Source organism: Epinephelus moara, chromosome 1 (assembly GCF_006386435.1).
Source record: "Epinephelus moara isolate mb chromosome 1, YSFRI_EMoa_1.0, whole genome shotgun sequence".
NCBI lineage: Eukaryota > Metazoa > Chordata > Actinopteri > Perciformes > Serranidae > Epinephelus > Epinephelus moara.
The window spans coordinates 26,178,724-26,203,686 of NC_065506.1; the positions used below are offsets into that span (position 1 = coordinate 26,178,724).

At 39.0% G+C, this 24,963-nt stretch overlaps 2 protein-coding genes across 3 annotated transcripts; both read left to right on the forward strand.

The window, feature by feature from the left end:
• The first annotated feature begins 210 nt into the window (after positions 1 to 210).
• mc1r (melanocortin 1 receptor) lies at positions 211 to 2,152 on the forward strand. The gene has a single exon (XM_050046079.1). The coding sequence runs from the start codon at positions 1,175 to 1,177 to the stop codon at positions 2,150 to 2,152; it is 978 nt and encodes a 325-aa protein (XP_049902036.1). The 5' UTR covers positions 211 to 1,174.
• A 9,712-nt stretch (positions 2,153 to 11,864) lies between these two features.
• On the forward strand, positions 11,865 to 23,853 carry def8 (differentially expressed in FDCP 8 homolog). Of its 2 annotated transcripts, none has more exons than XM_050049347.1 (12): positions 11,865 to 12,035; positions 12,981 to 13,103; positions 15,796 to 15,890; positions 15,980 to 16,129; positions 17,019 to 17,160; positions 18,046 to 18,210; positions 18,481 to 18,608; positions 19,258 to 19,371; positions 20,480 to 20,560; positions 20,951 to 21,091; positions 21,310 to 21,419; positions 22,320 to 23,853. In XM_050049347.1, exons 2-12 carry the CDS (start codon positions 12,995 to 12,997, stop codon positions 22,411 to 22,413), a joined length of 1,329 nt encoding a protein of 442 aa, XP_049905304.1. In that variant the 5' UTR covers positions 11,865 to 12,035; positions 12,981 to 12,994; the 3' UTR covers positions 22,414 to 23,853. The 2 variants fall into 2 exon arrangements, with proteins under 2 accessions (XP_049905304.1, XP_049905315.1); XM_050049358.1 differs by having other exon boundaries at positions 15,799 to 15,890.
• Positions 23,854 to 24,963: the final 1,110 nt, after the last annotated feature.

Here is a 24,963-nt window from a genome sequence, read left to right on the forward strand (position 1 = left end):
CAGAGCTTTTTCAACCAACTGGAGCTTGAGAAAACCTAAATCTGGAATTGTATAAAGCATGGATTCATATTTTTTCCTGTCTGTGTAAATACTGACCATATGCACAGTGAAATGTTTTTTGTTTGCTGTAGAATTTTCTGTTGCAGGCCACAAAGTGACTCCCTCTTGAAGCAATTTCAGTGTAAGTGATTATGATATGAGAATAATAAGATAAACTTGAAAAAAAATATGAACCTTTCCTTTAAAAGTGATTTGAGTTCTAGATAAGCAAACTATAAATGCAGGAGTTCAAAAGAAAGTGCCCTTTAAAGATTTTATGTGCTGAAAAAAAACTTCACAGTACGTCAATAAATGATCAAGAAGGGGTCTGACATGAAGTGGTCACATTGTTGCACTGGTGCTTACGGGGATCACTGACATTGTGACTGGTAAGTCGTAAAGATAACAGAAAACTGCCCTGGTTTTATTTGAAACAAAAATGTCAAAGGGATAAAAGATCAAATACTTGGCTGAACAACGCTGCTCATCGCCCTGCTTTCCTCCCCATTTCTTGTCCAGTATTGCGGGCGTGCCAAACATGACTGATACAGGACCACAGCCCAGCTGACGTTGGCGTGAGGGGAGGAGGCGCCCGAGGTCCCTCTGAATCCGGCATCACCGTGAGAAATGTTCAAGCAAGAAGACACTTTGTTCATTCTCACCATGTTGGTCAGAGCAGTCTGAGCGGGGAGTTTGGCAGATGCTCGGACGTCCTGTGAGAATGGAAAACGATGACTTGTGAGCGCATTGTTTGGATGAAGACGCACATTTTATGGATCTCTGTGTTGGAAAAGTTGCATCCATAAGAAAGAAGAAAAGTTGCTCCAAAAAGCGCAAACTCTCCGGACTTTTGCAGCGCGTCAACGCGACTGTTCTCCTCGTTTTTAACAGTTCATCCTGTTATTAAAGGTTAGGAGGACGCTGTGTGGATATCTGACAGTCAACGCGATGATGGGTTCAACACCTGAACAAGTGGCTTGATTTTTCCAACTGTGCTGCAACGCGTCACTCCAACAGCTGATGGTGAAGCATCCTCTGAACCAAAGAGACAACCGGTGACGCTCGCTTTCCCACTGTGCTGCAGTAAAATCCAACAGGGCACCCTTTAAATCAGTCATCAGGTAAAAGGTCAGACATGGAAATGACCAACAGGTCCCAGCACAACCCCTCCATCCTCCATGTGGATTTCATCCCTCTAACTGACTACATGTTGGAGAACGAGACGAACTCCACCGCCGGAGAGCGAAACTCGTTTGGCTGCGTGCAGATCCACATCCCGCAGGAGCTCTTCCTGGCGCTGGGGGTCATCAGCCTGGTGGAGAACATCCTGGTGGTGTTGGCCATCTTCAAGAACCGCAACCTGCACTCGCCCATGTATTACTTCATCTGCTGCCTGGCGGTGTCCGACATGCTGGTCAGCGTCAGCAACGTGGTGGAGACCATGTTCATGCTTCTCAACGATCACGGCCTGATGGACGTGCACCCTGGCATGCTGCGCCACCTGGACAACGTCATCGACGTGATGATCTGCAGCTCCGTAGTGTCCTCGCTGTCCTTTCTGTGCACCATCGCAGCGGACCGCTACATCACCATCTTTTACGCGCTGCGTTATCACAGCATCATGACCACTCAGCGCGCCGTCAACATCATCGTGGTGGTGTGGCTGGCCAGCATCACCTCCAGCATCCTGTTTATTGTTTACCACACCGACAACGCTGTCATCGTGTGCCTCGTGACCTTCTTCTGCACCACCCTGGTGTTTAACGCCGTGCTGTACCTGCACATGTTCCTCCTGGCTCACCTGCACTCGCGGCGCATCGTGGCTTTCCACAAAAGCAGGCGCCAATCCACGAGCACGAAGGGCGCGATGACCCTCACCATCCTGCTCGGGGTCTTCATTGTATGCTGGGGCCCCTTCTTCCTCCACCTCATCCTCATCCTCACCTGCCCCACCAGTCCCTTCTGCAACTGTTTCTTCAGAAACTTTAACCTTTTCCTCATCCTCATCATCTGCAACTCGCTCATCGACCCACTCATCTACGCGTACCGGAGCCAGGAGCTGCGTAAAACCCTGCAGGAGCTGGTCCTGTGCTCTTGGTGCCTCGGTGTTTGAATGAAACCGTGCACATACAGGAAGATGACGAGCATCGGGTTATCAACAATGTCGGCTACCTCATCTTCTTGAATGTACTTTGTGTCAGAAGCTGAAGTAAGCCGTGACTGATGCATGAATGAACTGGCACATGCCTTCTGAACATGCGCGACTGATAAATACTTCTGTACATCTCCTCGAGGATGTTATTATTTCCACGCAAGTCTTCAGGCTTCTGTGCTGGTTCATTTGCTGTTGCGTTGTGTGCACAGGTCCCTGCACTGTGAAACACCCGAGCCAACAATGAATATTTTAAGTGATCCTTAGTTTGGAAACTTTCTTAGTGAAGACAACCACTGGACTGAATTTTAGTAGCTGACAAGCACTGTATTCTTTTCTCTGTAAATCAACTTGGATTTTTTTTTTGTATGAAGTGCCTCTCTTTGTTTATTGAAATATGTGATCTGTCTGAACTCCTGCTGTTAAATGCTGTCGACACTTTTCAGAAATCAAGAAAAAAAAAAACAACCCTGAAAATCCGCACTGGAAATATCTTCATGTATATCTCTGAGCTGAATTTCTTCCTTTGCTGAGATGACATAGGCTACATGTTGTGTAATGCAGCTGCCTTTTTTGTATATATATATATATATATATATATATATANTTGATTTGGGCTGATTAATGGGTTACACCCCTTTGAAATATAAATGTCTCTATTGTGCCAGAATTTGGATCTATGGTGCAGGAGCTTATATTCAGAGTCAGCTAATCTCAGTGCTTGAAAGAACATGCTTTTACATACAATATTATGACGTGTTATAGAGACAATTCCCACGTGGGGTTTGGTATTAGATGATGTCCATGTCCAGGCCTTGAGACTTCCCACCTTGCGTCATTTTAACGCCGCCTGCTGATAAAAAACAAAACAATCTTTGCGCATATCATCACTTGAAAAAAAGATAAGCATTTATTCAGTTAAAACATAAAACAATTCATTTAATGTTGCAATGGACTGACCGAGATCAGTTTGTTGAAGCCTGTAAGAGGGGCAGGAAACAGATGTCATACACAAGAAAGGCGTTGTTTCAAAAAGGCTCCTTGCAGTCTAATTGGTGGCGTTGTGTGTAAATCAGGCTACTCCCCCAAAAATAATTGATGACTGATGGAAGAAAAATAAGATGTGCATAATCACACGGACGCCCTCTCTTGGTGGCAGGCCTGAGGGTTTATGAAAGAAGGCAAAGTTTTATTTCTGGAAGTGTGTGTGTGGTTTTCTTCTATGGGCTATGTGCAAACAGAGTCAGCTTCCAAAACATTTGGAGCCTCATTTCTGTTATGTGGGTCACACAAGTGGGACTTTGGGTCTGGATCACTTATATGAAAGACAGTCTAGACTTTAAAAATGTCAAATGATTGAATTGTCATGAACTGTAGTTGGGATACAATCTATTGCTCTGGAAATTAAGACACTTACTGTTAATTGTTAATCTGTTTGTATCATGTATTTTACTTTGAATTATCCTATATATCCTATTCCTTATTGATCCTAAGGATTTTCTGTAAATAGGGCAAACATCTTAGACAAACTGACGTTTAGAAAGTGAAGAATGAAGTGTAGAATTTATCTTCTTTTACACGGTGCTGCTGTTTAAGTGCTTTGGCATGCTTGTTTCCAAACTGGAAGAAAAGATTCACAGATCAGGCGAGACAAAAATAACTGAACATTACTGGTTAGATAATGATACCATATCCTGTGAAATTTACATACTAGTATTGACAATAATGTTGTACACTGTAGTACCTGAAAAATACTTGCCGTATTATTTGCTGCTGTAACCTATAATTTACACACTCCCTGTTTTCACTGAATTTAGTGTCCTTTTGATTTTGAATTAATACCCAGTTTACTTTTTATTTTACCTTTTGTAGCATCGTAAAGTGTATTGTTTGTTTTAATATCATAACTTTATTTTTTTTTCTTCTTCTTGTGGGAGTTGTCACAGAGGATAATGTACAGTACTATGGTTGTGTGGTATCTGCTGTTTAAATCTTAAAAGATGACCTCTATTAAAGATGATGAGACAGGGTTGCATACAGTACTCTGAGGTAAACCTGATTCAACACACATTGTTAATGTTGTTGGTGACACTAAATAACTGCAGAATGTAACCTATGTTAACTTTAAACTCAGTAAAACAGGAATATGTTGTACAGCTATTTTATAGAAAATGTGTGTGTTATATGTAATCCTTGAAACTGTTGACATGTTATCTTTTTGTCCCAAATAAAAGAGGCCAAAAACACTAACCACAGCTTTATTATTATTTACCCCTCCTATATATTTTAAATGGTTTTTACTTTTGTTATGATGTAGCCTGTGCTCATCAGTAGGTTGTTTGAAGACTAAATATTCACACCAAATGCTTCATTACGCACAAGAGCACAGAGGTGGCTGTGCAGTTAGCACCACAGGATGTGTCAGCGGTCTCAAATAAGGAGATATACTGTATATGATTGTCCAAATGAGGCCATTCATGGTTTCTTAATTGTGAAAGTCTCAATTCATCACGTCCTTATATTGCAATATTTGCAGATGATAAGTCAAGATAGAAGACTGGAGCGTAACACTTCAATTAACTTAAACACACAGTAGCAACCTGAACATTTTTTCTGCCTCATAGAAGAAAAAAATCTCTAATACAACATTTGCTCTCAGTAGACAGAAGGGCCATTGATATGTAACACAACAGAAACGTTTTTGAAATGCTCCATTTTTAAACTCATGATCAAGTTCAGTTGCTGTGCAACAAATAGCATCATTGTCGAGAAAGGGGATTTCCAAGTGGAACAAATATAAATCATCATCCTCATCCGGTTCTCAAGGGAAAAAAATAGAAATCTGAATTGTTATAAATCATTTCATTGTTGGCCCACATTAAAAAAATTTTTAAATCAAATTCTATCTCAGTTTCAGCTTTTTAAAAAAGAACCAGAGAGAGCAAAAATCTAATAAAACTGTTTTTAATATTTATAAATTATGTCTGCATTTCTGACATGCAGTCTAAATATTTTGGCAATACCATTTTTAAAAAAAATCTTTTTAATTTTATCTCATTTTTTTTCTTGACAAAATGTACTGATTGTAATGGTATGTTTGTTTTGTTACCATTATTTTACCACTTGCAGGCCACTTTGAACTCTGTCACAACAATTGTTGTTGAGAAGATTATGAAGGGCACGAAACACGAAAACAAAAAGGGACCCCTCAGTGTGACAGCTGGTGGTCTGTGTCTAAAAACAATTTGTCACCCCGCAGATACAAAGACTTTATAGATCGCCTTGCTGCAGGGGGTTGACCCATATGTTTAGGCTATTTGTTTCATTTTTGTTTTAATTTGTTTGCCCGGAGGTGGCATTGAGAAAACAAAAACCAATGTGTGTTCTCGAAACCAGGCTGTCTTTGTTGAGTTCACTCTCTTTCTCATTGCTCTATAATTTCTTAATCTGTTGAGTCAGAGTCATTAGATTCAAATATTTTACCGATTATGTTCACGTGTCACTGAATAATCCGTTTATTTGTAGACTATGTATCATTTATTACCCGAGCCATCACACAGCAGCAGGAACGATACAAGCCTCTCCAAAATAATTACGGATGGGCACTTTTTACGCATGTGGCGCAGTAATTGCACCTTCATAACATTTTTATGATTCTTAATTTTCCCGTCACGATTACATTTTACAGACATCCTGTACTTTTCCACATATCAGACAAATAAACTGTAAAGCAGAGACTCCAAATTTATCAAGTTGAATCTTCTGGAACAAATCATCGCCATCAGGATCAGCTCCGGGTCAGAACATTTTAATGTCCTGCTCGTTAAGTACAAACTCTGTTGGCTGTGTCTGTTAGTTTGAAATTTTACTTATATAAGCAGCGTTTTATTCAGTCTACGTGCGACCCAAACACACGCAAACCTCATGTGTCCATCCACACTTAGCTGAACTGCAACCCAGAAACAGAGCTCTGTCTACATGCATCGCTTTGCGCATAAAACCAAATTACTTTGTGCGTAAAAGCAGCGTTTAGCGGTGGCGCAGCGTGAGAGCGCGTGCTTTGTAGCCTCTGACTCATTTAATCGGAAGAAGTGGTACCATCTGAGCCTCCAGCTGCTGCTCCAAAACGCACCTGATTAACGTGCTTGCATAACCAGATAATGCACTCAGAGTTATGTAGACTAATTGACTGAAATATGACGGATAGTCACTAATCTCAGGAAACATCATCAGATCTAATTCATATTAAGTTTAACTCCGGAGTCCCAGGTTGGGGCAAAAAATTCAAATAAAAATACGGTGTTCAAGCCTCGCCGAAGCCTCAGCTGGTGGCATATTCAAAGCTACTTAATGACTCTTTGAAATTTGGAAGTGTCCTGTATCCGTCTCATGGAGGAATGCCCTCAATCAGTCAGTGTCGTGATGCAAGCCCGTTTTACATTTTCATATTAATTTATCCAAACAACTCCAGTCAGAAATGTGTGCGTCTGAGTCAGCATCAGCATTCTTAAGGAGCAGATTGGACTGTGAGTGCGTCAAGGGAGCGTGGCAGCAGAATTTAAGAGGTATCTGTGCCAATTTCGTTCATGTTACAGTGGTGACAACTTATATCACCATGCGTAAAGTTAAAACACAGCCTTGTCTCGCTCCTCTACATGACAGCGAGCACAAATCTTCAATTTACAGACAGTATTAACGTGCCGTGTGACTGGATGAAGCGTCTCCAACAGGCCTGGACATGCCACTCGGCATCATGTAATTGGTTGATTATGACGGATAGTCGAATGGCCTTTTTAATTTCATACATACTGCTACAACATCATCTGATCAAATGTTATTTTAAGCTATTATTTGTATGTCCTAGTGCAGTGAAACACATTAAAATATGCTCATCAGCTGCAGTAATGGAGACTGTGCCCATGTTCCCTTACTCAATGATCCAAAAAGACTCTGGGTTTGAATTTTTTAGAGATATTGAAGATGCATGAACATATTGTGAATAAATTGACAAAACACACCCAAGGCCATTACTGCACACATGATGAAAATAATTACTTTACTCCAAATTATAAAAATCATTCATCTTCCTTGCATTTCAATATTACAATGTTACATTTTTTACTGATAACCAGAACAGAGCATATTCTAATATATATATATATATATATATATATATATATATATATATATATATATATATTGTGGAGACAAAAACAGAAAAAATGCATGAAAAAAATAGCAGGTTGCCTGCCATTTTTGTTGAATACAGGCTCACTCACCTGTTGCATTTTGCTTACACCTGATTGGTGAGTTTACAGTTACCTAAGTGTCTGATAGCTGTGTTTGATTAATGGTTCATAGGTGGGGCATTTGGAAAAACAGTGCCTTGAAATGTCAAAGAAGTGCATCATAGTAGATTTCTGTGTCTAATTTAGTTAAGTGTCTCTAGTGTTTTACAAAACAGTGTGTGTAGTGTTTTGTAAGTGTGGCGCTGACAATGTGTTTACAGTTGTGCAGATCTGGCCTGAGGTTTTGTTCCTGGAATCACAAGTTTCACTAACTGTGAATAATTTTTAATTTGAGTGTGTTTTTAGAAGGTCTTTATGAAAAGATAGAGTGGCTTGACAGTTAAACTGATGGACCTTTCACCTGTGTGATTGTCTGTCAGATCACACTTCTGGTTTCATATAGCCTAAACAAAGATAGATTAAAAATGTTTATGGATTCAGTGTTAGTGATGCTCTGTATTCATCTCAAAATATCATTACCATGTTTATTCTGAGACTTTAATATGATGGCAAGTGAAACAAACAAGTCCATTACCAAAAAGACGAGCTGTCTCTACGTCTTATTTTACAGTGTTCCAGTTCTTGTCATTTACAGCACAAAGAAACTATGGCTCAAAGCAAAACCAGGTCATATTCAAGTTTTTATTTGTAACTGCATAGTTTCATTATTTTTAAAACGCACATGAATAGAGGGGGGACAAGGAACATCATATTTATGGCAGGAAGCAGCCAAGTTTATGTCAGACTGATGAACAAAATGATCTAAAACTGCTCAACACCACTATTTAATACAGCTTATCTCATGAAATAACAGCCAATAGATTCATTCCAAAAGCAGAGGCCAACATTAAGTGATATGTTAGATGAAATTAAAAAAATATATATTGTCAATAATAGGTGTACATGTACTTAAGAAAGCCATGCTCTCTAAGTGGGATAATAAATAAATAAACGATGAGTACAATGCTATTTATATTAGCTTGTTTGCATATATTTAAATAACAGTTTGGAAATAAATATTTGCTGATAAAAAAATGTTAACGATTTAGTCCATGTACTCCACACTTTTTACCAAACTTGGATGTAATTTACATAAGCATTTGAAATCAATTTATAGAATGCCAAGTAAATGTAGGAATTCTTCTAAAAATGTTCAATAAATACATCATATTATTTTTCTTTTAATGTAATTTGTTTATTATTTTTAGTTACTGAATTTATATAAAAAGATATATCGGGGTTGATCCTCCATACTGGGCATGACACAGAATTATTCGCCAGTGGCTAATTGATCAGATAACACCCTGGGTGATTATTAAAGAAAGAGGCTACCTGTTAAACAACGTTAAAGCCAAAGTCAGATATGTTTTGTGCCTTGATGCTCGTCTTAAGAACATGATGGACACTCTCAGTCAGTGCGATCACTCTCTGACAATAACCTATGCCAGTTTGCTCAAACTGGTGATGCTATCATAAAAATGTTCAGCAACCTTCAGAATCAGATATTTGTTGTATGTTCCATGGACTACAGTCATATTGACATAATTTGCAAACATTCTCATTGTTACTGAATTAAATAATAGAATAAATAAATAGATAATTCAAATTAAATTACATTTTATTACATGAATAAGTAACATGAGGAAACAGACATAAACAGGCCACTTGACTGTAATTAGGCTATTGCTGATTTGCCTGCAGGATGACCGAATAGTGACTGTATTATCTGCACAGAGCAGCATGTTTACAGTAGGGTTGTGACTTTATGTTACTACACAAAGCAGCTCTGTTTACAGCAGAGAAGAATCTCCACCTCAAGCAGTGATGATTCAGAATTATCCACATGACCAAAAGGCATGTCTCTGCCTTTTGGGGATGAATAGAATTACGATGTGGGCAACTATATACTATATTTACTTTAATTAACCCCCGAACCCACACACACGCACACAAAGCCCATATACAGTAACTTTACCCTGACAACTAACTGAAAAATACTGAAATTAAAAATAGATAAATAAAATTATAGCTGATGGGTCGGGTCCAGGGCATTTTTAGGCAATTCTGAGCAACAAGCAGAAGAATTGGAAAACATTTAGGAATTTAGCAACACAATCTGCCTTTTGCATCAGCTGAGGCTTGAACTCACAACCTCTGAGACTAAGAATCAATTTCTAGCTCACTGAGCTAATTAGTCAGTGACAATTAATGTGTAGCTTCACAAATTGACTAAGCCAGACGTGCAGGTTTAGCAGCCGTCCATGCATGGAAAAGCAGATTTCGAAACAAAAATCTGAAAATACACATATTGCATCTAGACAGCATGGAGATGTTGGTAATTTATTTTAACAATGATTGATTTGCTCCATAAGTGAAAAACTGATGTTTAAAATTACCATTTTTACATTGACTCCAATTGTTCACATTAGAGCAAAATTCAAAATGCTGTCAAAAATTCAGTTTTTGAGATAAAATTCTGAAATTTGCCACACATCATCTACCATGACTCTAGAATTTTGTTATTTTTTTAATGAACATTGAAGATTAGTACTGTTTACAGTCAAACATTTTGATGCACTGTAGGCTCAATTTTTGATAAATCAAAAATCTGAGGAACATAGTTTTTGTAGGACAGTCTGAAGATGCTCTGTAGCAAATTTGGTGTCAATTGAGCAAAAATTGTGGGAGGAGATAGGTTTAAGAAGTTTTACCGTTTTTGAAAAAAAAAACAGAGTGATGAACTTCATAATTTTTTAATAGTTTTAAGTGTACAAAAGTTTCTTTAGTATTGGGAAGAAGAAGAAGAAGAAGAAGAAGAAGAAGAAGAAGAAGAAGAAGAAGAAGAAGAAGAAGACGAAGAAGAAGACGAAGAAGAAGACGAAGACCTAGGATTACAATAGTGTCCTGGCAGCTTAGCTGCCCGGACCCTATAAAAGGCACCAAGAGTAGTGGCTGTTTTTGTATACTGCAGATTTGGAAAAGGCTGCTGCCATCTTTTTTCAGATGACTTTTACAGATGACACCATCATTGGTTTGTTTGTTTTTCCCCTTTAAATAAATAATCCTCACTATTTATATGAGATTTTTCTACAGTTGCTTGGCTTTACACTGATCCTGTGTTCACCACATTGATTGATCAGGTTTTGAAGGTTGTTTTTCCACTGCAATGTTGCACAAGTTTCAAGACATATTTTCATTAACAAAACCCTGTGTTATAGGAGAGATGATGAAGCTATTTACAGCACAGGTCAGTCTTGTTGTAGTTCACATAAGCTGTGACTTTGCGCACGCCCTTCAGTGTAGCCTACATCTACCAGGCACTGAAAGAGACAGAGCATGGCAGACAATATGACAAACTGGTGTAATGTATAGGATTTATGTGAAACATACTGTATTTGCTGTATTGAGCTGATATGTATTGATGTTTTCTATCTTAGAAATGGTTTAGGTCAGGGACATCAGCCTTACTGATGCAACTGAGCAATCAGATTGCACTGTTATTTACTAAGGAGATCCTTTCTTTCTTTCTTTCTTTCTTTCTTTCTTTCTTTCTTTCTTTCTTTCTTTCTTTCTGTTTTAATCACATTCTACTATCACGTCAAAGAGTCTGAGAATGAGAGGAGCAGAATATGGTTTGTGGTGCTTGAAGTGGCTTAAAATATAGTAATCTACCATAGCAATTTGATCATTCTTGTAATAATACAGTTATCCTATTTCCCTTTATGTGGTTATGTTTTCATATTGAAGCCAATCAGTGCCAACCCAGTTTTGGTCCTGCCTAAGCATGAAACAGCTTAACCCTTGGACCTAATGCTTCTCTCCCATTTTAAAAAGTCACTTAATTTGCAACACTGAGGGCATTTGTAGAAACCTATATTCATCACATTTGTTAGACAAACGGCTCAGAAAATCATCTATTCTCTGACAGATTACTGATACAGTAACAACTTCTGAATACCCCTGCAGTATAATGTGAAATTTCCATTTTTGTCATCAGTGTAATCTCTAATTCAATCAGCAGTCATCTGATGTTCTGAGGTCTATAGCTGTAATGCATGTGAAGGAAAGAAAAGCCCACCATGACACACTTTGATGGTGAGGCTTTTTCATCTTTATGGAAGTTATCTGGAAGGTACCTAATATTTTATGGGAAGAAAGGAAGGAAAGAGGTCTAACTTCAAAGTAAAAGCATCATACATTACTTCAATATGAGACAACGTTGCTTAGTGTGCCACATATGTACAAGACGCAAAATATTGTGTCTTTACTTAACTGTTTGAGTAAATACAGATAATTCAACAAAGTTATTCTAACTTTCCTTGTATTAATCACACAAAGCTACTGCATGGTAAATATGAAGGGTTTTATTTTGAAAAGTCAACCCGGAAATAGACGATTACAACAATGGATGACTTCACGTTTTCTTCGCCTTGTGATGTGATGTTGCTGGTGGCAAAACAACACTGGGAGAACTCTTTATTTTAATCAAAAGCATCGACCATAACATATATTTTACAGCTGTCGAGTCCTTAATGATAAATGAGGTCGACAACGGGGTAAGTCTCTGCCCTGACCGACACGTTAAATTAACCGACATTAGCATCAAAGCAAATGGTTGTTTTGCTTTTAAAGCTAGTTAGCTAGCTGCCGTTAGCTGTCTGTCAACATTTGTACAATGCTGTTAATGTGCTCTTTTTATATTCGTTGCATAGCTGTGAATTATTACTTTCAGTATCCTACATGTTTAGTAGCAATACTCCAAATAATATTAGCACTTTATTGGGGAGGACTGTCAACAAAAGCCCTGATTGGTTACAGTCGGTGAGGTGAGGCTTCAAGCTGTGCGTGTAACGTTACTCAGGCTTTGCAGTGCTTTCTTGTTTGACCCATGTACTGAGTTCAATGTATAACATAAAGGAATTATACATAGTGAATTACATGGCTGTATTTTTACCATCATTTATAAATGACTTCCTGCTACACTGCTTCACACCCTGCTAAGTGACAGTGGTGTTATTGTCTGTGTAAATAGAGCACATGGATTTTAATAGCAGTGCTGTGGTTTTGTTTTTTATGACATTTTTAATTGATCCTCTAGCATACTATATTTTATATGTTATACAACACAGCCTTTTGTGAACAAGAAGCAGGGAAACAGGAACAGGAAAAAGTTGAAGGAGATGTATTTAATTGTATTTTGAGGTTTCTGATGTCTGTCTTGTGGCTTTAATAGCACATTAAGAAAGCAGTCCATGTTTTTAAAAGAGATGTGGACCAGTTTCTTGCTGACACATCAATATATCAGTTCAATTTGAGCATTCGTGGCAAAAAAAGAAATCAATTCATATACTCCACTCAGCCTGTGAAAACGTGTATACTGTATGCTCTTCTGTGGCTCTGATGTGGCTTTGTAAAGTCTGAGGTTATCCTGATGATGACAGCCATGGTTGAGCTTCCTGTTAGACTGTAATGTGGTCTTGAGTTTCTAATCTCTTCTTTAGATGTAGCCAATGAAATGGAGTATGATGAGAGACTTGCACTTTTCCGCCAAACACGCCTCAATCCCTTCGATCGTCGAGAGGAGGAAGATGGCCTGCAAGGAGGCAAGACGCCCCCACTGCACGGTAAAGCTCCTCACAGGCTAACCATTACACAGCTGTGTCAGTGTCAGAGTATGACCTCACATTAAGGTCACTTTCACACCTGTGGCTCAGTTCAGGGGAATAATATTTGCTTTAGGCTCAAGTCTATTTGATGTACACTCTAACTTATTTTTGTTGAACCAAGAGGCGTAAACCTGATATCACACATTGGACAGTTTTGGTGATTGTCGCCCAGCATTGCCAATGCTACTCTGATCTACGTGGAAAAATAAAAACAACATTTACTCTGGTGACTGACAGCAGCTAATACTGCACTCCACTGCAACTTATGGGTTGATTTATTCTATCAGGTGATCTCCAAGACCTCATGAAGAAAAAGCACTTTATTAGTTAAGACTGCAGCTGGACTTTATATGTCATATGCTACATTTCACTGTAGGGAGCTGCCAATATACATGGATTAGGACTCAAGCACAAGACAACTCTGGTTTCACTCCTGTGTCACTTCCTGATGCACTAGGGACAATCCCAGAAATCATGTGCTTACATGAAAAGGAGCGGCCTTTAAAATTATCAGGTTAAGAAATGAATGTCTTCCAACTCATCTTGATGACGCAAATTTATACTTAGGCCAGAAATTGTGTCTGTCTTTTTTTTTTTTGGCAGGACATTCAGCCGTCGTTTGAATGGTTGTTTTCTTCTGAAAAGATGTCTAGTCTGGTGAACTGTGACAAGCAGCCATTAAACTTTGTTTCTTACTTGCCATTGTTGTGTAAAAACAACAAATGTGCTCTGTCTGTGGTCTGTCTGTGGTGTGTTCTGAGACCATGGTTTCTGCATTTCTAAATGTCACTCACTTGCAAAAGCAAACTTGCTCTCCTTACAGTGCCAAATACAGTGAGTCTACTATTTGCTTAGATCATGTCAGTATGCCTCACTCACTGTATGTAGCAGTGATTCCCTCTTGAGACTGATCTAACAGATTATTTCCCTCAAATATTTACAGATCCAACAGAACAGATCCTAACACATAAAGCATAAGCACACTGGACTTACTCTTAGCTTATGGAAAAGGAAGTTAGATATACAATAGGAGGAAATGAAAAGCCTAAGTGTAAGCAGTATTTTAGTAACACTTCCTGTATTTTAGGATTTGGGAGTGAAAGATGTCTTTGTTTGATTACAATCATTTTGACAGACAAGTCTGACACACTGAGCTGTGATCTGTGTTTCTCTGCTTCATTGTCCTCTCTCTGTCTGGCACTGAGAAGCTGAATTCACCCAACATGTTTTGTTCTGAGGTGTATGCAGGTAACAACAGCCTTTGTCCGCACTTATTTAGTAAGATGGAGAGTAAGTTTGTTAAAATATGTGATAATCGAAATAGTGATTTTTGTTGTTTTTAATGTTTAAAGTCAAAATGTCAGTCATCATTCTGAGTAATTTCAGTAGTCACTAATACCATGTAGGTATGATCAGAGTGTCAGTTTTGCACAGATTTAATTTGGCAGACACACTTTGGTTCAACATGTGCTGTACATTGTGCAATGTTATTGTCTCCTTTTTTCCCTTTTAATATTGTCACATAGACAAAGACAACCTCAAAAAATGTACATACAAATTAATTTAAAAAATGAAGGCTGGCAAAAGTTTGTGTTTGGGAATGTGTTACTAGACTTTTTCTTCAGTCTAACACTAGGGCTAAGTTAAAATAAAAAGCTAAATTGAGCCTTTTATTCCACATTCTGCTTAAATTGCACTCATCAGTATTTTTTACAGTGGGTAATAAATTTATGTGCACTGCCAACAAACAGCATAGACAATGGTAGTGACGAGCTGCTCATCACAGTACAGCATTAAGCAGCTCAAGAGTCAAATGTCTTTTTTAGGAGCTGATGAAGACCAAACATAGCAAGAGATTTTAAGAGATTTTAATTTTAAGACCTTGACTGGCGGATAAAGCATGTCTCCAAATGAATACAAATGTTGCTCTGTATCTGCTGGATGTGTAAATAAGTTTGTGAACAACTTTACAAGGTGATAAGTTCAATGCTGTGTTTCAGCTTGTTCTGCTGTCCCCAAGTGGCCAAAAGCTAAAATGGCTCTAGGCAGCTATTGTGGTCACATACATCAGAAAGCATGAGGTCAACACTATTTAATAATCACTCCTTTCATCTCCTAAAAACTCTGCATTTTCAGATTCTGGAAGTATTAATTCTTAATCTTACAGTGAATAATTTCACATAAACACACATACAGTCATACCACTGATAGCAGCAGTAGTAGAAAAATGTGAGTGCTGTGATTTAATTGATTTGAAACATACCACGTGAATCTTTATGGAACGGATGGATTGTAAACATGTAGATGCAAACATGATCACTTCAAAGTTCATTCAGCTAGTTTAGCAGGAGTTTTAATGACACAGTGGGAGTCTCACCTGGTTGTCACCTGATTAGGTTACACATTACCTGAACTGATAAGACAACTACTATAGGTGGGATTCCTTCAGTTGTCCATGTTGAGCTTTTGTTTGTCCTCTGGACTTCCTGAGTGGTGAGTCAAGAGTGTAGGAATTGTCTTGAGTAGCGTCCACAGTCATGTGTGCGAAATTAGCATGCATGACTGAGAGAGTCTTACCAGACCGTAGTGTGTGTGTGTGTGTGTACTCAGGAGAAGAATAGTGCTTTATGCCACTTTCCCTTCTTTTTAGAAGCAAGGCCTGAGCTGTTCTCTGGATCCAGAACACACAGTTCAGACCGAACCATGGACCTCGGTCTAGCTGAAGACCACTTCTCGAGGCCAATGGTAAGTGAAGCATTATTCCCAAACTGAAAGCATAGAGTGATATAAAGAGCTACCTATTGTATTTACTGCACATGCTTTCACTATTTCAGGGTTCGTTCGTGGCGTCGGACATCGAACAGCTTAAGCTGGCCATAGAGGAGTGTAAAAAGCTGATCTTGGAGCTGCCAGAACACTCGGAGCGACAGAAGGACACTGTGGTGAAACTAATCCACCTTCGTCTCAAACTACAAGAACTTAAGGTTGGAGCTAAAAGTTTATAATTCTGTGTTGAATCTATGCCATCATCTGTGGCTATGTAGGAGTAAATGGAGAAGTAGATAACATGATATTGTAATAGCTGATGCTAGTTCAGAAGGACTGCACAGCTGTACACAAAATGTTAGCTGATAGAAATGTATTACTTAGCTATGATCTTGCAAATATGTGCGTTTGGAAAATAAGGGATTTATATAGTAGTTGGTGTGTAGCTGAGAAGTGTTGCTAGTGGGTGGGGATCAGTATCAGCTGAGAAGCTCAAAAGAAATCCTTCAGGGCACATTTTAAGTAAAGGCTTTCTTTTGTTTTCACTGGGTCACTTTTGGCCTTTTAGCCATTGCCCTGTACGACATAAATGAAAACAAGCACTGCAGGCATTCTTGGAGTCTAAGAAGGTGATAAACAGGTTGGTTATAAGCAGCAACGTCCTGCAATAACTCTGCATTTCAAATGGCACAGTTTCTTGTGTTTTTTCTAGTCACAGAAGGCGCAGTATTAGCCTGCGTAAAATCTAGTGTAGACCACTTAAATAAACAAATCATTTAATCAGTCAGTTACTAGTCCAGTTAGGATTTGAATGCATTTTATAGAGAATGCTAATGATCCTCTGTGTCATGTTGAAGTGGTGTTTTTTTTTTTGTTTTTTTTTTGAAGATTTTTTTTTGGGCTTTTGCCTTTAATGAACAGGACGGAGTGAAATGGGGTGAGAGAGAGAGTTGGGGGGGGGGGGGGGGTGACATGCAGCAAATGGTTGCAAGCCGGAGTCGAACCTACGACCGCTGCAGCAAGGCATTGCCAAAACCACACATGAACTGTGTTACTGCGATCTTAACGGTTGTGGTAAATTTTGTTTTTCCACTTGTTTCTTAAAAGGACCCCGAGGAAGATGAGCCTAATCTGAGAGTCCTGCTGGAGCACCGCTTCTCCAAGGAAAAGAGCAAGAGTGTGAAACAGACCTGTGACAAATGTAGCACTATTATCTGGGGCCTTATTCAAACTTGGTATACCTGCACAGGTGAGACACAGTGTACAATACATCATTTTGATATAGCACAGAATAGCATGTTTTAAGGGCACACAGATCATTCAGAACTCCATGCAAGATCATACAAGCTCCATCCGAATACCCTTTTTTAATCTGTCAAAGCTTCATGCACAGACTTACAATGTGGTGCTTCCTCAAAGATTCATTGCCAGGCTCAGTGTCTCATTTGTTCTCTTGTGCACGCAGTCACTTCAAAATGTGCTGCAGAGATGGGGCAAATAATTTTAACTGACTGATCTCATAGTACGATAGCTAGTAGAACAGGAATTCTTATACTGTATGGGGCTATTTGCGAAATTCAGAGTGTATGAGTCGCCTCAACATGGTTCTCATCATGAAGGTGACTGAGCTGGTGGCTAGCAGCTCATGGTGCTAACTCCATAAACAGCTCGTAACAACAGCAACAGTGCAGACAGAGCTAATGGTGTTAACCAAGATGGGATAGGGGGGTTGGGTGCTACACTGCTGTGTTAATGCTCTGAATGTCACATACAGAAACTTAAAATATTTTAGATTTTCATTTCATATTGTAAGGTTTCTATTTTTTAATTTATTTAATGAAAGGTGGAATCAGTGGGAGTGTTTTTGTACAACTATTTGAATTCATTAACCAGCCATTCCTACCAGACCCATTGGGTAGGGGTGCACGATATTGGATTTTTTGCTGATATCCGATATGCCAATATGTAACAACTTATTAGGCCGATAACCGATACCATTATCCATATATACACTTTTTTCCCACCTAATTTTAGTAATCATTAAGCCTCTTCTGCAGTGGAATTGTGCATCCCTACCATCAGGTATAGTGGTAATGCAGTTGCATGCCATCTGATCACGCCTCTCTTGTTTCAGGTTGCTATTATCGTTGCCATAGTAAGTGTATGAACCTGATTACCAAGCCCTGCGTCAGGTCAAAGGTCAGCCACCAGTCGGAGTACGAGCTCAGCATCTGCCCTGAGATAGGACTAGACCGGCAAGACTACCGCTGTGCAGAATGTCGCACACCTATTTCACTGAGTAAGTACAAACTGACTGTGAATGTATGTTTGGCAATTTGAGGTAGGGAAACAGAGAATCTAAAAGCAATGCGTTGATGAATTGAACTTAAATTCGCTTGATAAGCATGTGCAAACAAATGCTGACTAGAAATGACTGAGCTACAAAAAGTGACTGTTAAACTTCTATTTAAGTACTACATGTTATATCAGAGTGTTTAAAATATATTTTAAGTACATCTTGCTCTCTTTTGTCATAGTTTGACTGTACTGTGTCGTATTTATCTTGCAGGGGGCGTGCCGACTGAAGCCAGACAGTGTGACTACACAGGACAGTATTACTGCAGCACATGCCACTGGAATGACACCGCCATCGTCCCGGCTCGTGTCATTCACAACTGGGAGTTTGACGCACGCAAGGTACCCTCAATAGCCACAACAGAATACATGCCACATCTAAAAGCATCCGTTCTTCTTTTATACATCAAACTATTGATCGATTAAAGTATAACTTCAAGTCACACCTTTTCAAACAGGAGATCAGTGTATGATGCAGGTCTTCTCAACATGTGTTAAAATAGCATTTGAGTCATATATTGAAACTGTTGTCAAACTGTTGGTTACCATGTGCTTGTCACTGTTGAAACAGACTCAAATTTGCAATGTACTCTTAGAAAATTTACTGCCAAACATCAGAATTATGCAGAATCTCATTATGGAATCATCAAATAAACTTTAAGAAGCACTCCACCAATTTTACATGTCAAAGCCAATTTACTAGTCATGAGCAGCGCCACACAGTCTGTTAAACAGTGTTATTGTGTCTTTTCTCGTACTATAAAGTAAAAAAGAATTACCCAAGTGGGTTCAGCTTGAACATCAGTAACGTCATCTCACATTAATTTTCTAATTGAATTGCCTGCCAGTCAGCATCTGACCCACTTTCAAGTTAAAACCAGGTCAGGAGGAGTGTTATGAATCCAATCAGTGTGTTGATATGAAAGGGGTATTAGTATGTTCATGTGGGCATATTCAGCCAGTCTGCGTTCTGACAGTGTGTCTCTTTCAGGTTTGTCGCTCCTCAATGCGCTACCTGGCCCTGATGCTGGCACGACCTGTGCTGAAGCTGAAAGAAATCAACCCGCTGCTATTCAACTTTGTGGAGGAACTGGTCGAGATCAGGGTGGGTAGCCTCACTGTTTTCAACTTACACCTCAACTTTAACTTCATTGTTCCAGAGGAGAAATTTGTCTTGTAGGCAAGTAAGAAACACAGAACACACAGAGACATATGGACATGGACTTTGGAAAAAAAGAAACGTATTAGAATACATGAATATATCAAGTGACAACAGGAACCTTAGAGTCTACTGTTGTTAAACCATCATAATCAGACCCCACTGGTTAAATAGGAAACAAATTACTTGTGTCACCATGAGCACTAGTAAAGACGCTGCAAGAATTTGTGAGTTTAAAGACTTTCTTAGCACGCATTCACACTGGTGCTGTTTGGTCCACTTTAAACCAACCCTGGTCCGCTTCCACAGATAGTTCGGTTCATTTGGAGTGGTGTGAACGCTCATGTGAACTCGAACTTTGGTGCAGACCAAACGAGCGAACCCTGGTCCGCTGGAAAACTGGGGGTCTCGGTTCACTTGCAAGTGAACCCTGGTGCGGTTCCCTTACAGTGGGAAATGCAAACTGACTATCCAGTGAACCAAAGAGAGGAAGTGAACCAAAGAGAGGAAGTGACATAGAGTGCAATGCATTTTGGGTAGAAAAAAACAAAGCCAACAGCTCGAACCAGGAGAAGCAGAGGTAAAGAAAAAGTTGGAAAATGTCTCGTGGGCAGATGTGGAGTAGTGAGGAGGTGTATGAATGCATAAATTTGGTGTTGCTCCATGTTTTGGGGATTTCCAATTTCGGTCCTGGCCAATCGATGAGCCGGGTTTTCTTCTTCCTCATGCTTTTTTTTTTCCTGGTCAGGGGTCGTTTCGGGCAATACTGCCCCCAAACGAGCAGCTGTTTTAACAGCATGACATTGTCCAGCCAGTTTGGTTCGCTTTAAAAAGTGCAGTGTGAAAGTGAACCAAACCAAAAGAAGGTGTGAAATTTTTCAGCATTCCTCGTCGTTTTGTCATCCAACCCATCCTGGCACTTCGTCACTATGTTTTGCATCAGGTGCTATTATGTTGAGACTGCTGGCACATGCAGTGAGATGGGGAAACAACTGCAACTCTGTGTATTTTGTGAGACTGACAGCAATGCGTGTGTGTGTGTTTTCCTTTACAGAAACTCCGTCAGGATATTCTGTTGATGAAACCCTATTTTATTACTTGTAAGGAGGCCATGGAGGCTCGGCTTTTACTACAGGTCAGCATCTCGTTACTAAACTGATTTTGTGCAGTGCAGTTAAAGCGTTATGTAGACTGGTATGATACGAAGGTATGTGACCAATAAGTAATATGTTACAACGGCACCACCATGTGGTGAAAGTGGAGAGTTTGGGCAGTGTCAGCAAATGCTCCTTTTGTAAAACTGAGACAATGCATGTGATATCAGTCTGTACAAATACTGTAAACTTGTCTGTTGCTGGTACAAGTTCAGTATTGACTCAAATATGTTTTATAATCGGTCCTCCTAGTATTTCAGAAATTGGCACGGCCTGCATAGATAATTGTGAAATATTTACAAGACTTTCTAACGGACAATAAAACTCACGTTTTCATGAATTATTTTGTTTTGTATTTGTGTCGCTCCCAGTTACAAGATCGGCAGCACTTTGTGGAGAACGATGACATGTACTCACTACAGGATTTGATTGACATCTACAGTGGCAGACTCAGCTGTTCCCTCACAGAGATTCACACCACATTTGCTAAGCACATCAAACTAGACTGTGAGGTGAGCTCATACATACAGAGCAAAGAACGATACTGATGAGTTCTCTTGTTGCCAGTGTGTGAATCACACATCACTTAATCTTGTATTATCCACTATTAGACATAAGGTACTTACTGACTATTGTATTGTTTGCTTAAAGAATAGAAAACATATAACTATCCTGAACCCTGACTTTCTGTCTCATTTTGTGTGTGCTGTGTGTGTGTGTGTGTGTGTAGCGTTGTCAGGCCAAAGGATTTGTGTGTGAGCTGTGTAAGGAAGGAGACATACTGTTCCCTTTTGACAGTCATACCTCGGTCTGCCACGACTGCTCTGCTGTCTTCCACAGGTTAGTCACCACCAACTGGTCAGACTCAACAAATGTGGCAATTTATGTGATTGGAGTTTAAAATATAGCATTGTGGTAACAGGCTCAAAATATCAAATAGTGCCTTAGCACTACAAAAAAGTGTCAGTCCCTACTTTTGAGTGGAGCTCCTCGTAATCCCAAAGACACCTAGTTATTGGGCTAATCTAGTCTGAGATCACAACGTATTAACATACCTTGGAGCTGCTTACAGGGAAATAAGAAAGGCATGAATGAGTTTGTCTCACAACATACTGTAGATAGCATTACAGTACAACTGCCTGAATGGGACTCCGTAACAGCTTGGTATTTCACCCAGGGGCGGTGTCATACGTCCTCTGTGCAGATGTGTGCTTTCAAGACGAAGATAACAGTGTCTGAAAAGGAGTAGGTAGAAGTAAAACTTCTGTGTCTCTACCCCTTTCTTACAATTCTTTTTTAAACTCATATTTATTATTTCAACAAATTCCCAAATTTATTTACAACTAATACACAACTATCCCCAGTCTATTTACCACCCAGTTAAATAAATAAGTAATAAACCCAGGTTATTTACAGTCCAGGTGCCACCCAGTGTTACAAAATAAATATGCACTCCCCTAACACAACTTTTCCTCATCCTTTTAAAGGTGCACGCAGTTTATCATGTAAAGTATGAACATGCACTCATGGGCTGAGGCGTTCACAGAGCCCGCTGAAGTGTGCACTGCTGCATCCTGCAAAACCCATCTGGGTGAAATACCAAGTTTTTAGGGAGTCTCTTGCCTGAGCACTGAACTATTCGTTTAAAAGAAATAAACCCTACATCACCCACATGGACATAATTAATATGACCTGTTATTCAACAAATGAATGTGTGTGTGTTTGTATGTGTCTTTTCAGAGATTGCTACTACGACAACTCCACAACTTGTCCACGTTGTGCCCGAATGACTGAACGCAAGCAGGATGAGGAACCAGATGCGAAAGACGCATGAGTCTGGACGGGACCACCTGATGTTACTGGATGTTGCACTTTGCCTCATGTTGTGCTCTGCTCGATCAACATAAGTCTAACAGAAGCTTTTCGTCTTTGTCCCTGGTTTGTTTTGTGCATATGTTTATACTGTAGTGTCTTTATCCTCCGTGCACTACACGATGAAGCAGGGTACTTAGAAACCCATCTGGAAATTAATATATATATATATTTTTATCCAACTTTTTAATTCGTACTGAAACTGGATGTACTGAGCACTGTGTATGTGTGTCTGTGTGAGTGATTCGCATTAGTATGTGCGTCTGCTTGTATAAATGTACAAAAGAAATGCCCTATAGAGAAAAGACACCTCGTCAGCAGGTGATGATGCATGCAGCAGTTGTTGTATATTAACTGTTACGAGCCTCGACTGCATTAACCTATACTGCCAACTTTGCTGAAAACTTAACTATAAGGTTGCCATATGCGGAAAATGGTTTTGAACTTTAAGGATTACAATACAGCTTCAACTACATGACAAAATTATATAACCTGGAAATTTGCCTTTCAGCCTCTAGTTGTGTGTTTTATTTCGTTAGCTTACAAGAAGAGAACAATTACAAAATCAAATAGACGGTGCGATCATACCATGACTTTTTCTCTTCCTCCTTTTTACACATATTCCATCATGGGTCCTGACACTGTTTATCTCGCAGGTCCTGTCCCTAAACCAGCCCATACCCATCCTCCACTTATATTACATATCTGTAATGATCTGCTCAACATTTCATAAGGTCAAAAGAAAAATATTTCAAGGCTTTAAAGCAATATTTCTTTCCAACAAAAGCCTGCTTTGAGTTTCTTAATTGTTATTTACCCCCCTTGTCAATATGTGAAACCTATACAATCATTACAGCCATAATTTAAAATATTAATACATATACTGGCAATGGATATGCTATAACCATCGCATGAATTTTCCTGTAAGGATCGTTGTTAAACTGCAAAAGAAAAGGATCAAAGATTTAAATGTGCTCTCCTTCTGTTCAAAACTGTGACCTAGTCTTAGACCGTTTAATCTGTGTTTAATCCGGTTCAGTTTAGTGCAGTGTGTAGCAAATAGATGTGAATACTCATGTGTGCCTAAAATAGTCAGGTTACATACAGCTGTTATCCAAACGTCTTAATACACTTACCATCATGTTAATGGTTTCAGTCTTAAAGTATGTATAGCACATGTTGTCCAGCAATGACAAAGATGTTAAGTGACACCTTTGGTAATGTGTACATGTTGACCTAAAGTATTTGTTTTAAAATAATGAGTTTTGGCTGTGTTATCTTTCAGCATGATGTACTGTAATTTTTTTTGTTTTTTCAAACTAATGGACATACATGGTGTTCGTAAAAGCCATGCCCTGATGTAAAACATGTGGAGTAGTGCATGAATAAAGTCATGAAATGCATTAAAGCTGAGGTGTTGCGTTTAAGTCAAGTTCAACTTTCACATGTTCATGGATGAATTATTATTAATTATAATCTCTGCCTTTTAAAGATGCAATTTTGGAGAAAGATAGTTTATTGTTATGTCTCATTCACAGGTCGTCGAATACCAACAGCCTTTTGTTGGCTGTCGGACCGAACCACCAACCCAAAAATGTTCATGTTTGATAACCTGGGAATGAGACTTCACAATCATTTATCTTTCTCCAGAACTGTGTACTGCTACTTAAATAGGCAGCTACAGAATTAGAAATAAATTATTATTAGATTATCGGCACGTACTCAGTCACTGCGACATCCCTTGTTTTCACTAAACCATTTGTCTTTCCAGGAGAAATGTTAATGAGAAACAGGTTTTAAAAGGATGTCAGTCACACATGCTTGTATTTACTACTGTAGTAATAGCCTACTGAAGTAAATCTACTTACTTTCCACCACTTGTTACCAGCTTGCGAAAGGGTCCAATCTGGCCCTCTGGGTGACTTTACACATCTAATATTGATGCGTTTGTGAAGTCTAAGACTGGTTCTCAAATGGTTTGACATGGCACACTGCTATGCCGTGGGATTTTATGATAAGCACGCATTATTACTGCAATATTCAACTGGGCCTATACAAAAAGATATGAATGAATTTTTAATCGACTGTATCAATGTTGTACACGCTCATTTCCTAATAAAGAGGCAAACTTCAGTTAAAAAATGTAATTAAACTTAAAATCTTCATGAGGAACCTATTTGTCACCATTTGCACAAGAGGATTATACATTTGTGACACACCACATTATCTTACTTTATAAATGGATTTGTTATCGGTGCTCTGACGGAATTTTAAAAAGTTTAAACTGAATCCCTGGATCATTTTGTTAATAAATATTTCATGAGTAATGGTTGATTTGTCAATTGTTATGCGATATTAGTAAATAAAAACAAACATTTATGTTGTGATAAGAGTCAAAACAAATGTAATAGAGGCTATTGTGCACAGTTATAAATACAGGTGTGCCTTGAGATGCCAGATTTCAGGAGCAAACTCTAAGTAGCCTTCTTCATATGAAATGCTGCTTCAGAAG

Coding starts and splice junctions, on each gene's coding strand:
- def8 (XM_050049347.1), top strand. CDS start 12,995: ATGGAGTATGATGAGAGACTTGCACTTTTCCGCCAAACACGCCTCAAT. Junction 17,161..18,045: donor AACTTGGTATACCTGCACAG/GTGAGACACAGT, acceptor CTCTTGTTTCAG/GTTGCTATTATCGTTGCCAT. Junction 19,372..20,479: donor AGGAACTGGTCGAGATCAGG/GTGGGTAGCCTC, acceptor TTTCCTTTACAG/AAACTCCGTCAGGATATTCT.
- mc1r (XM_050046079.1), top strand. CDS start 1,175: ATGGAAATGACCAACAGGTCCCAGCACAACCCCTCCATCCTCCATGTG.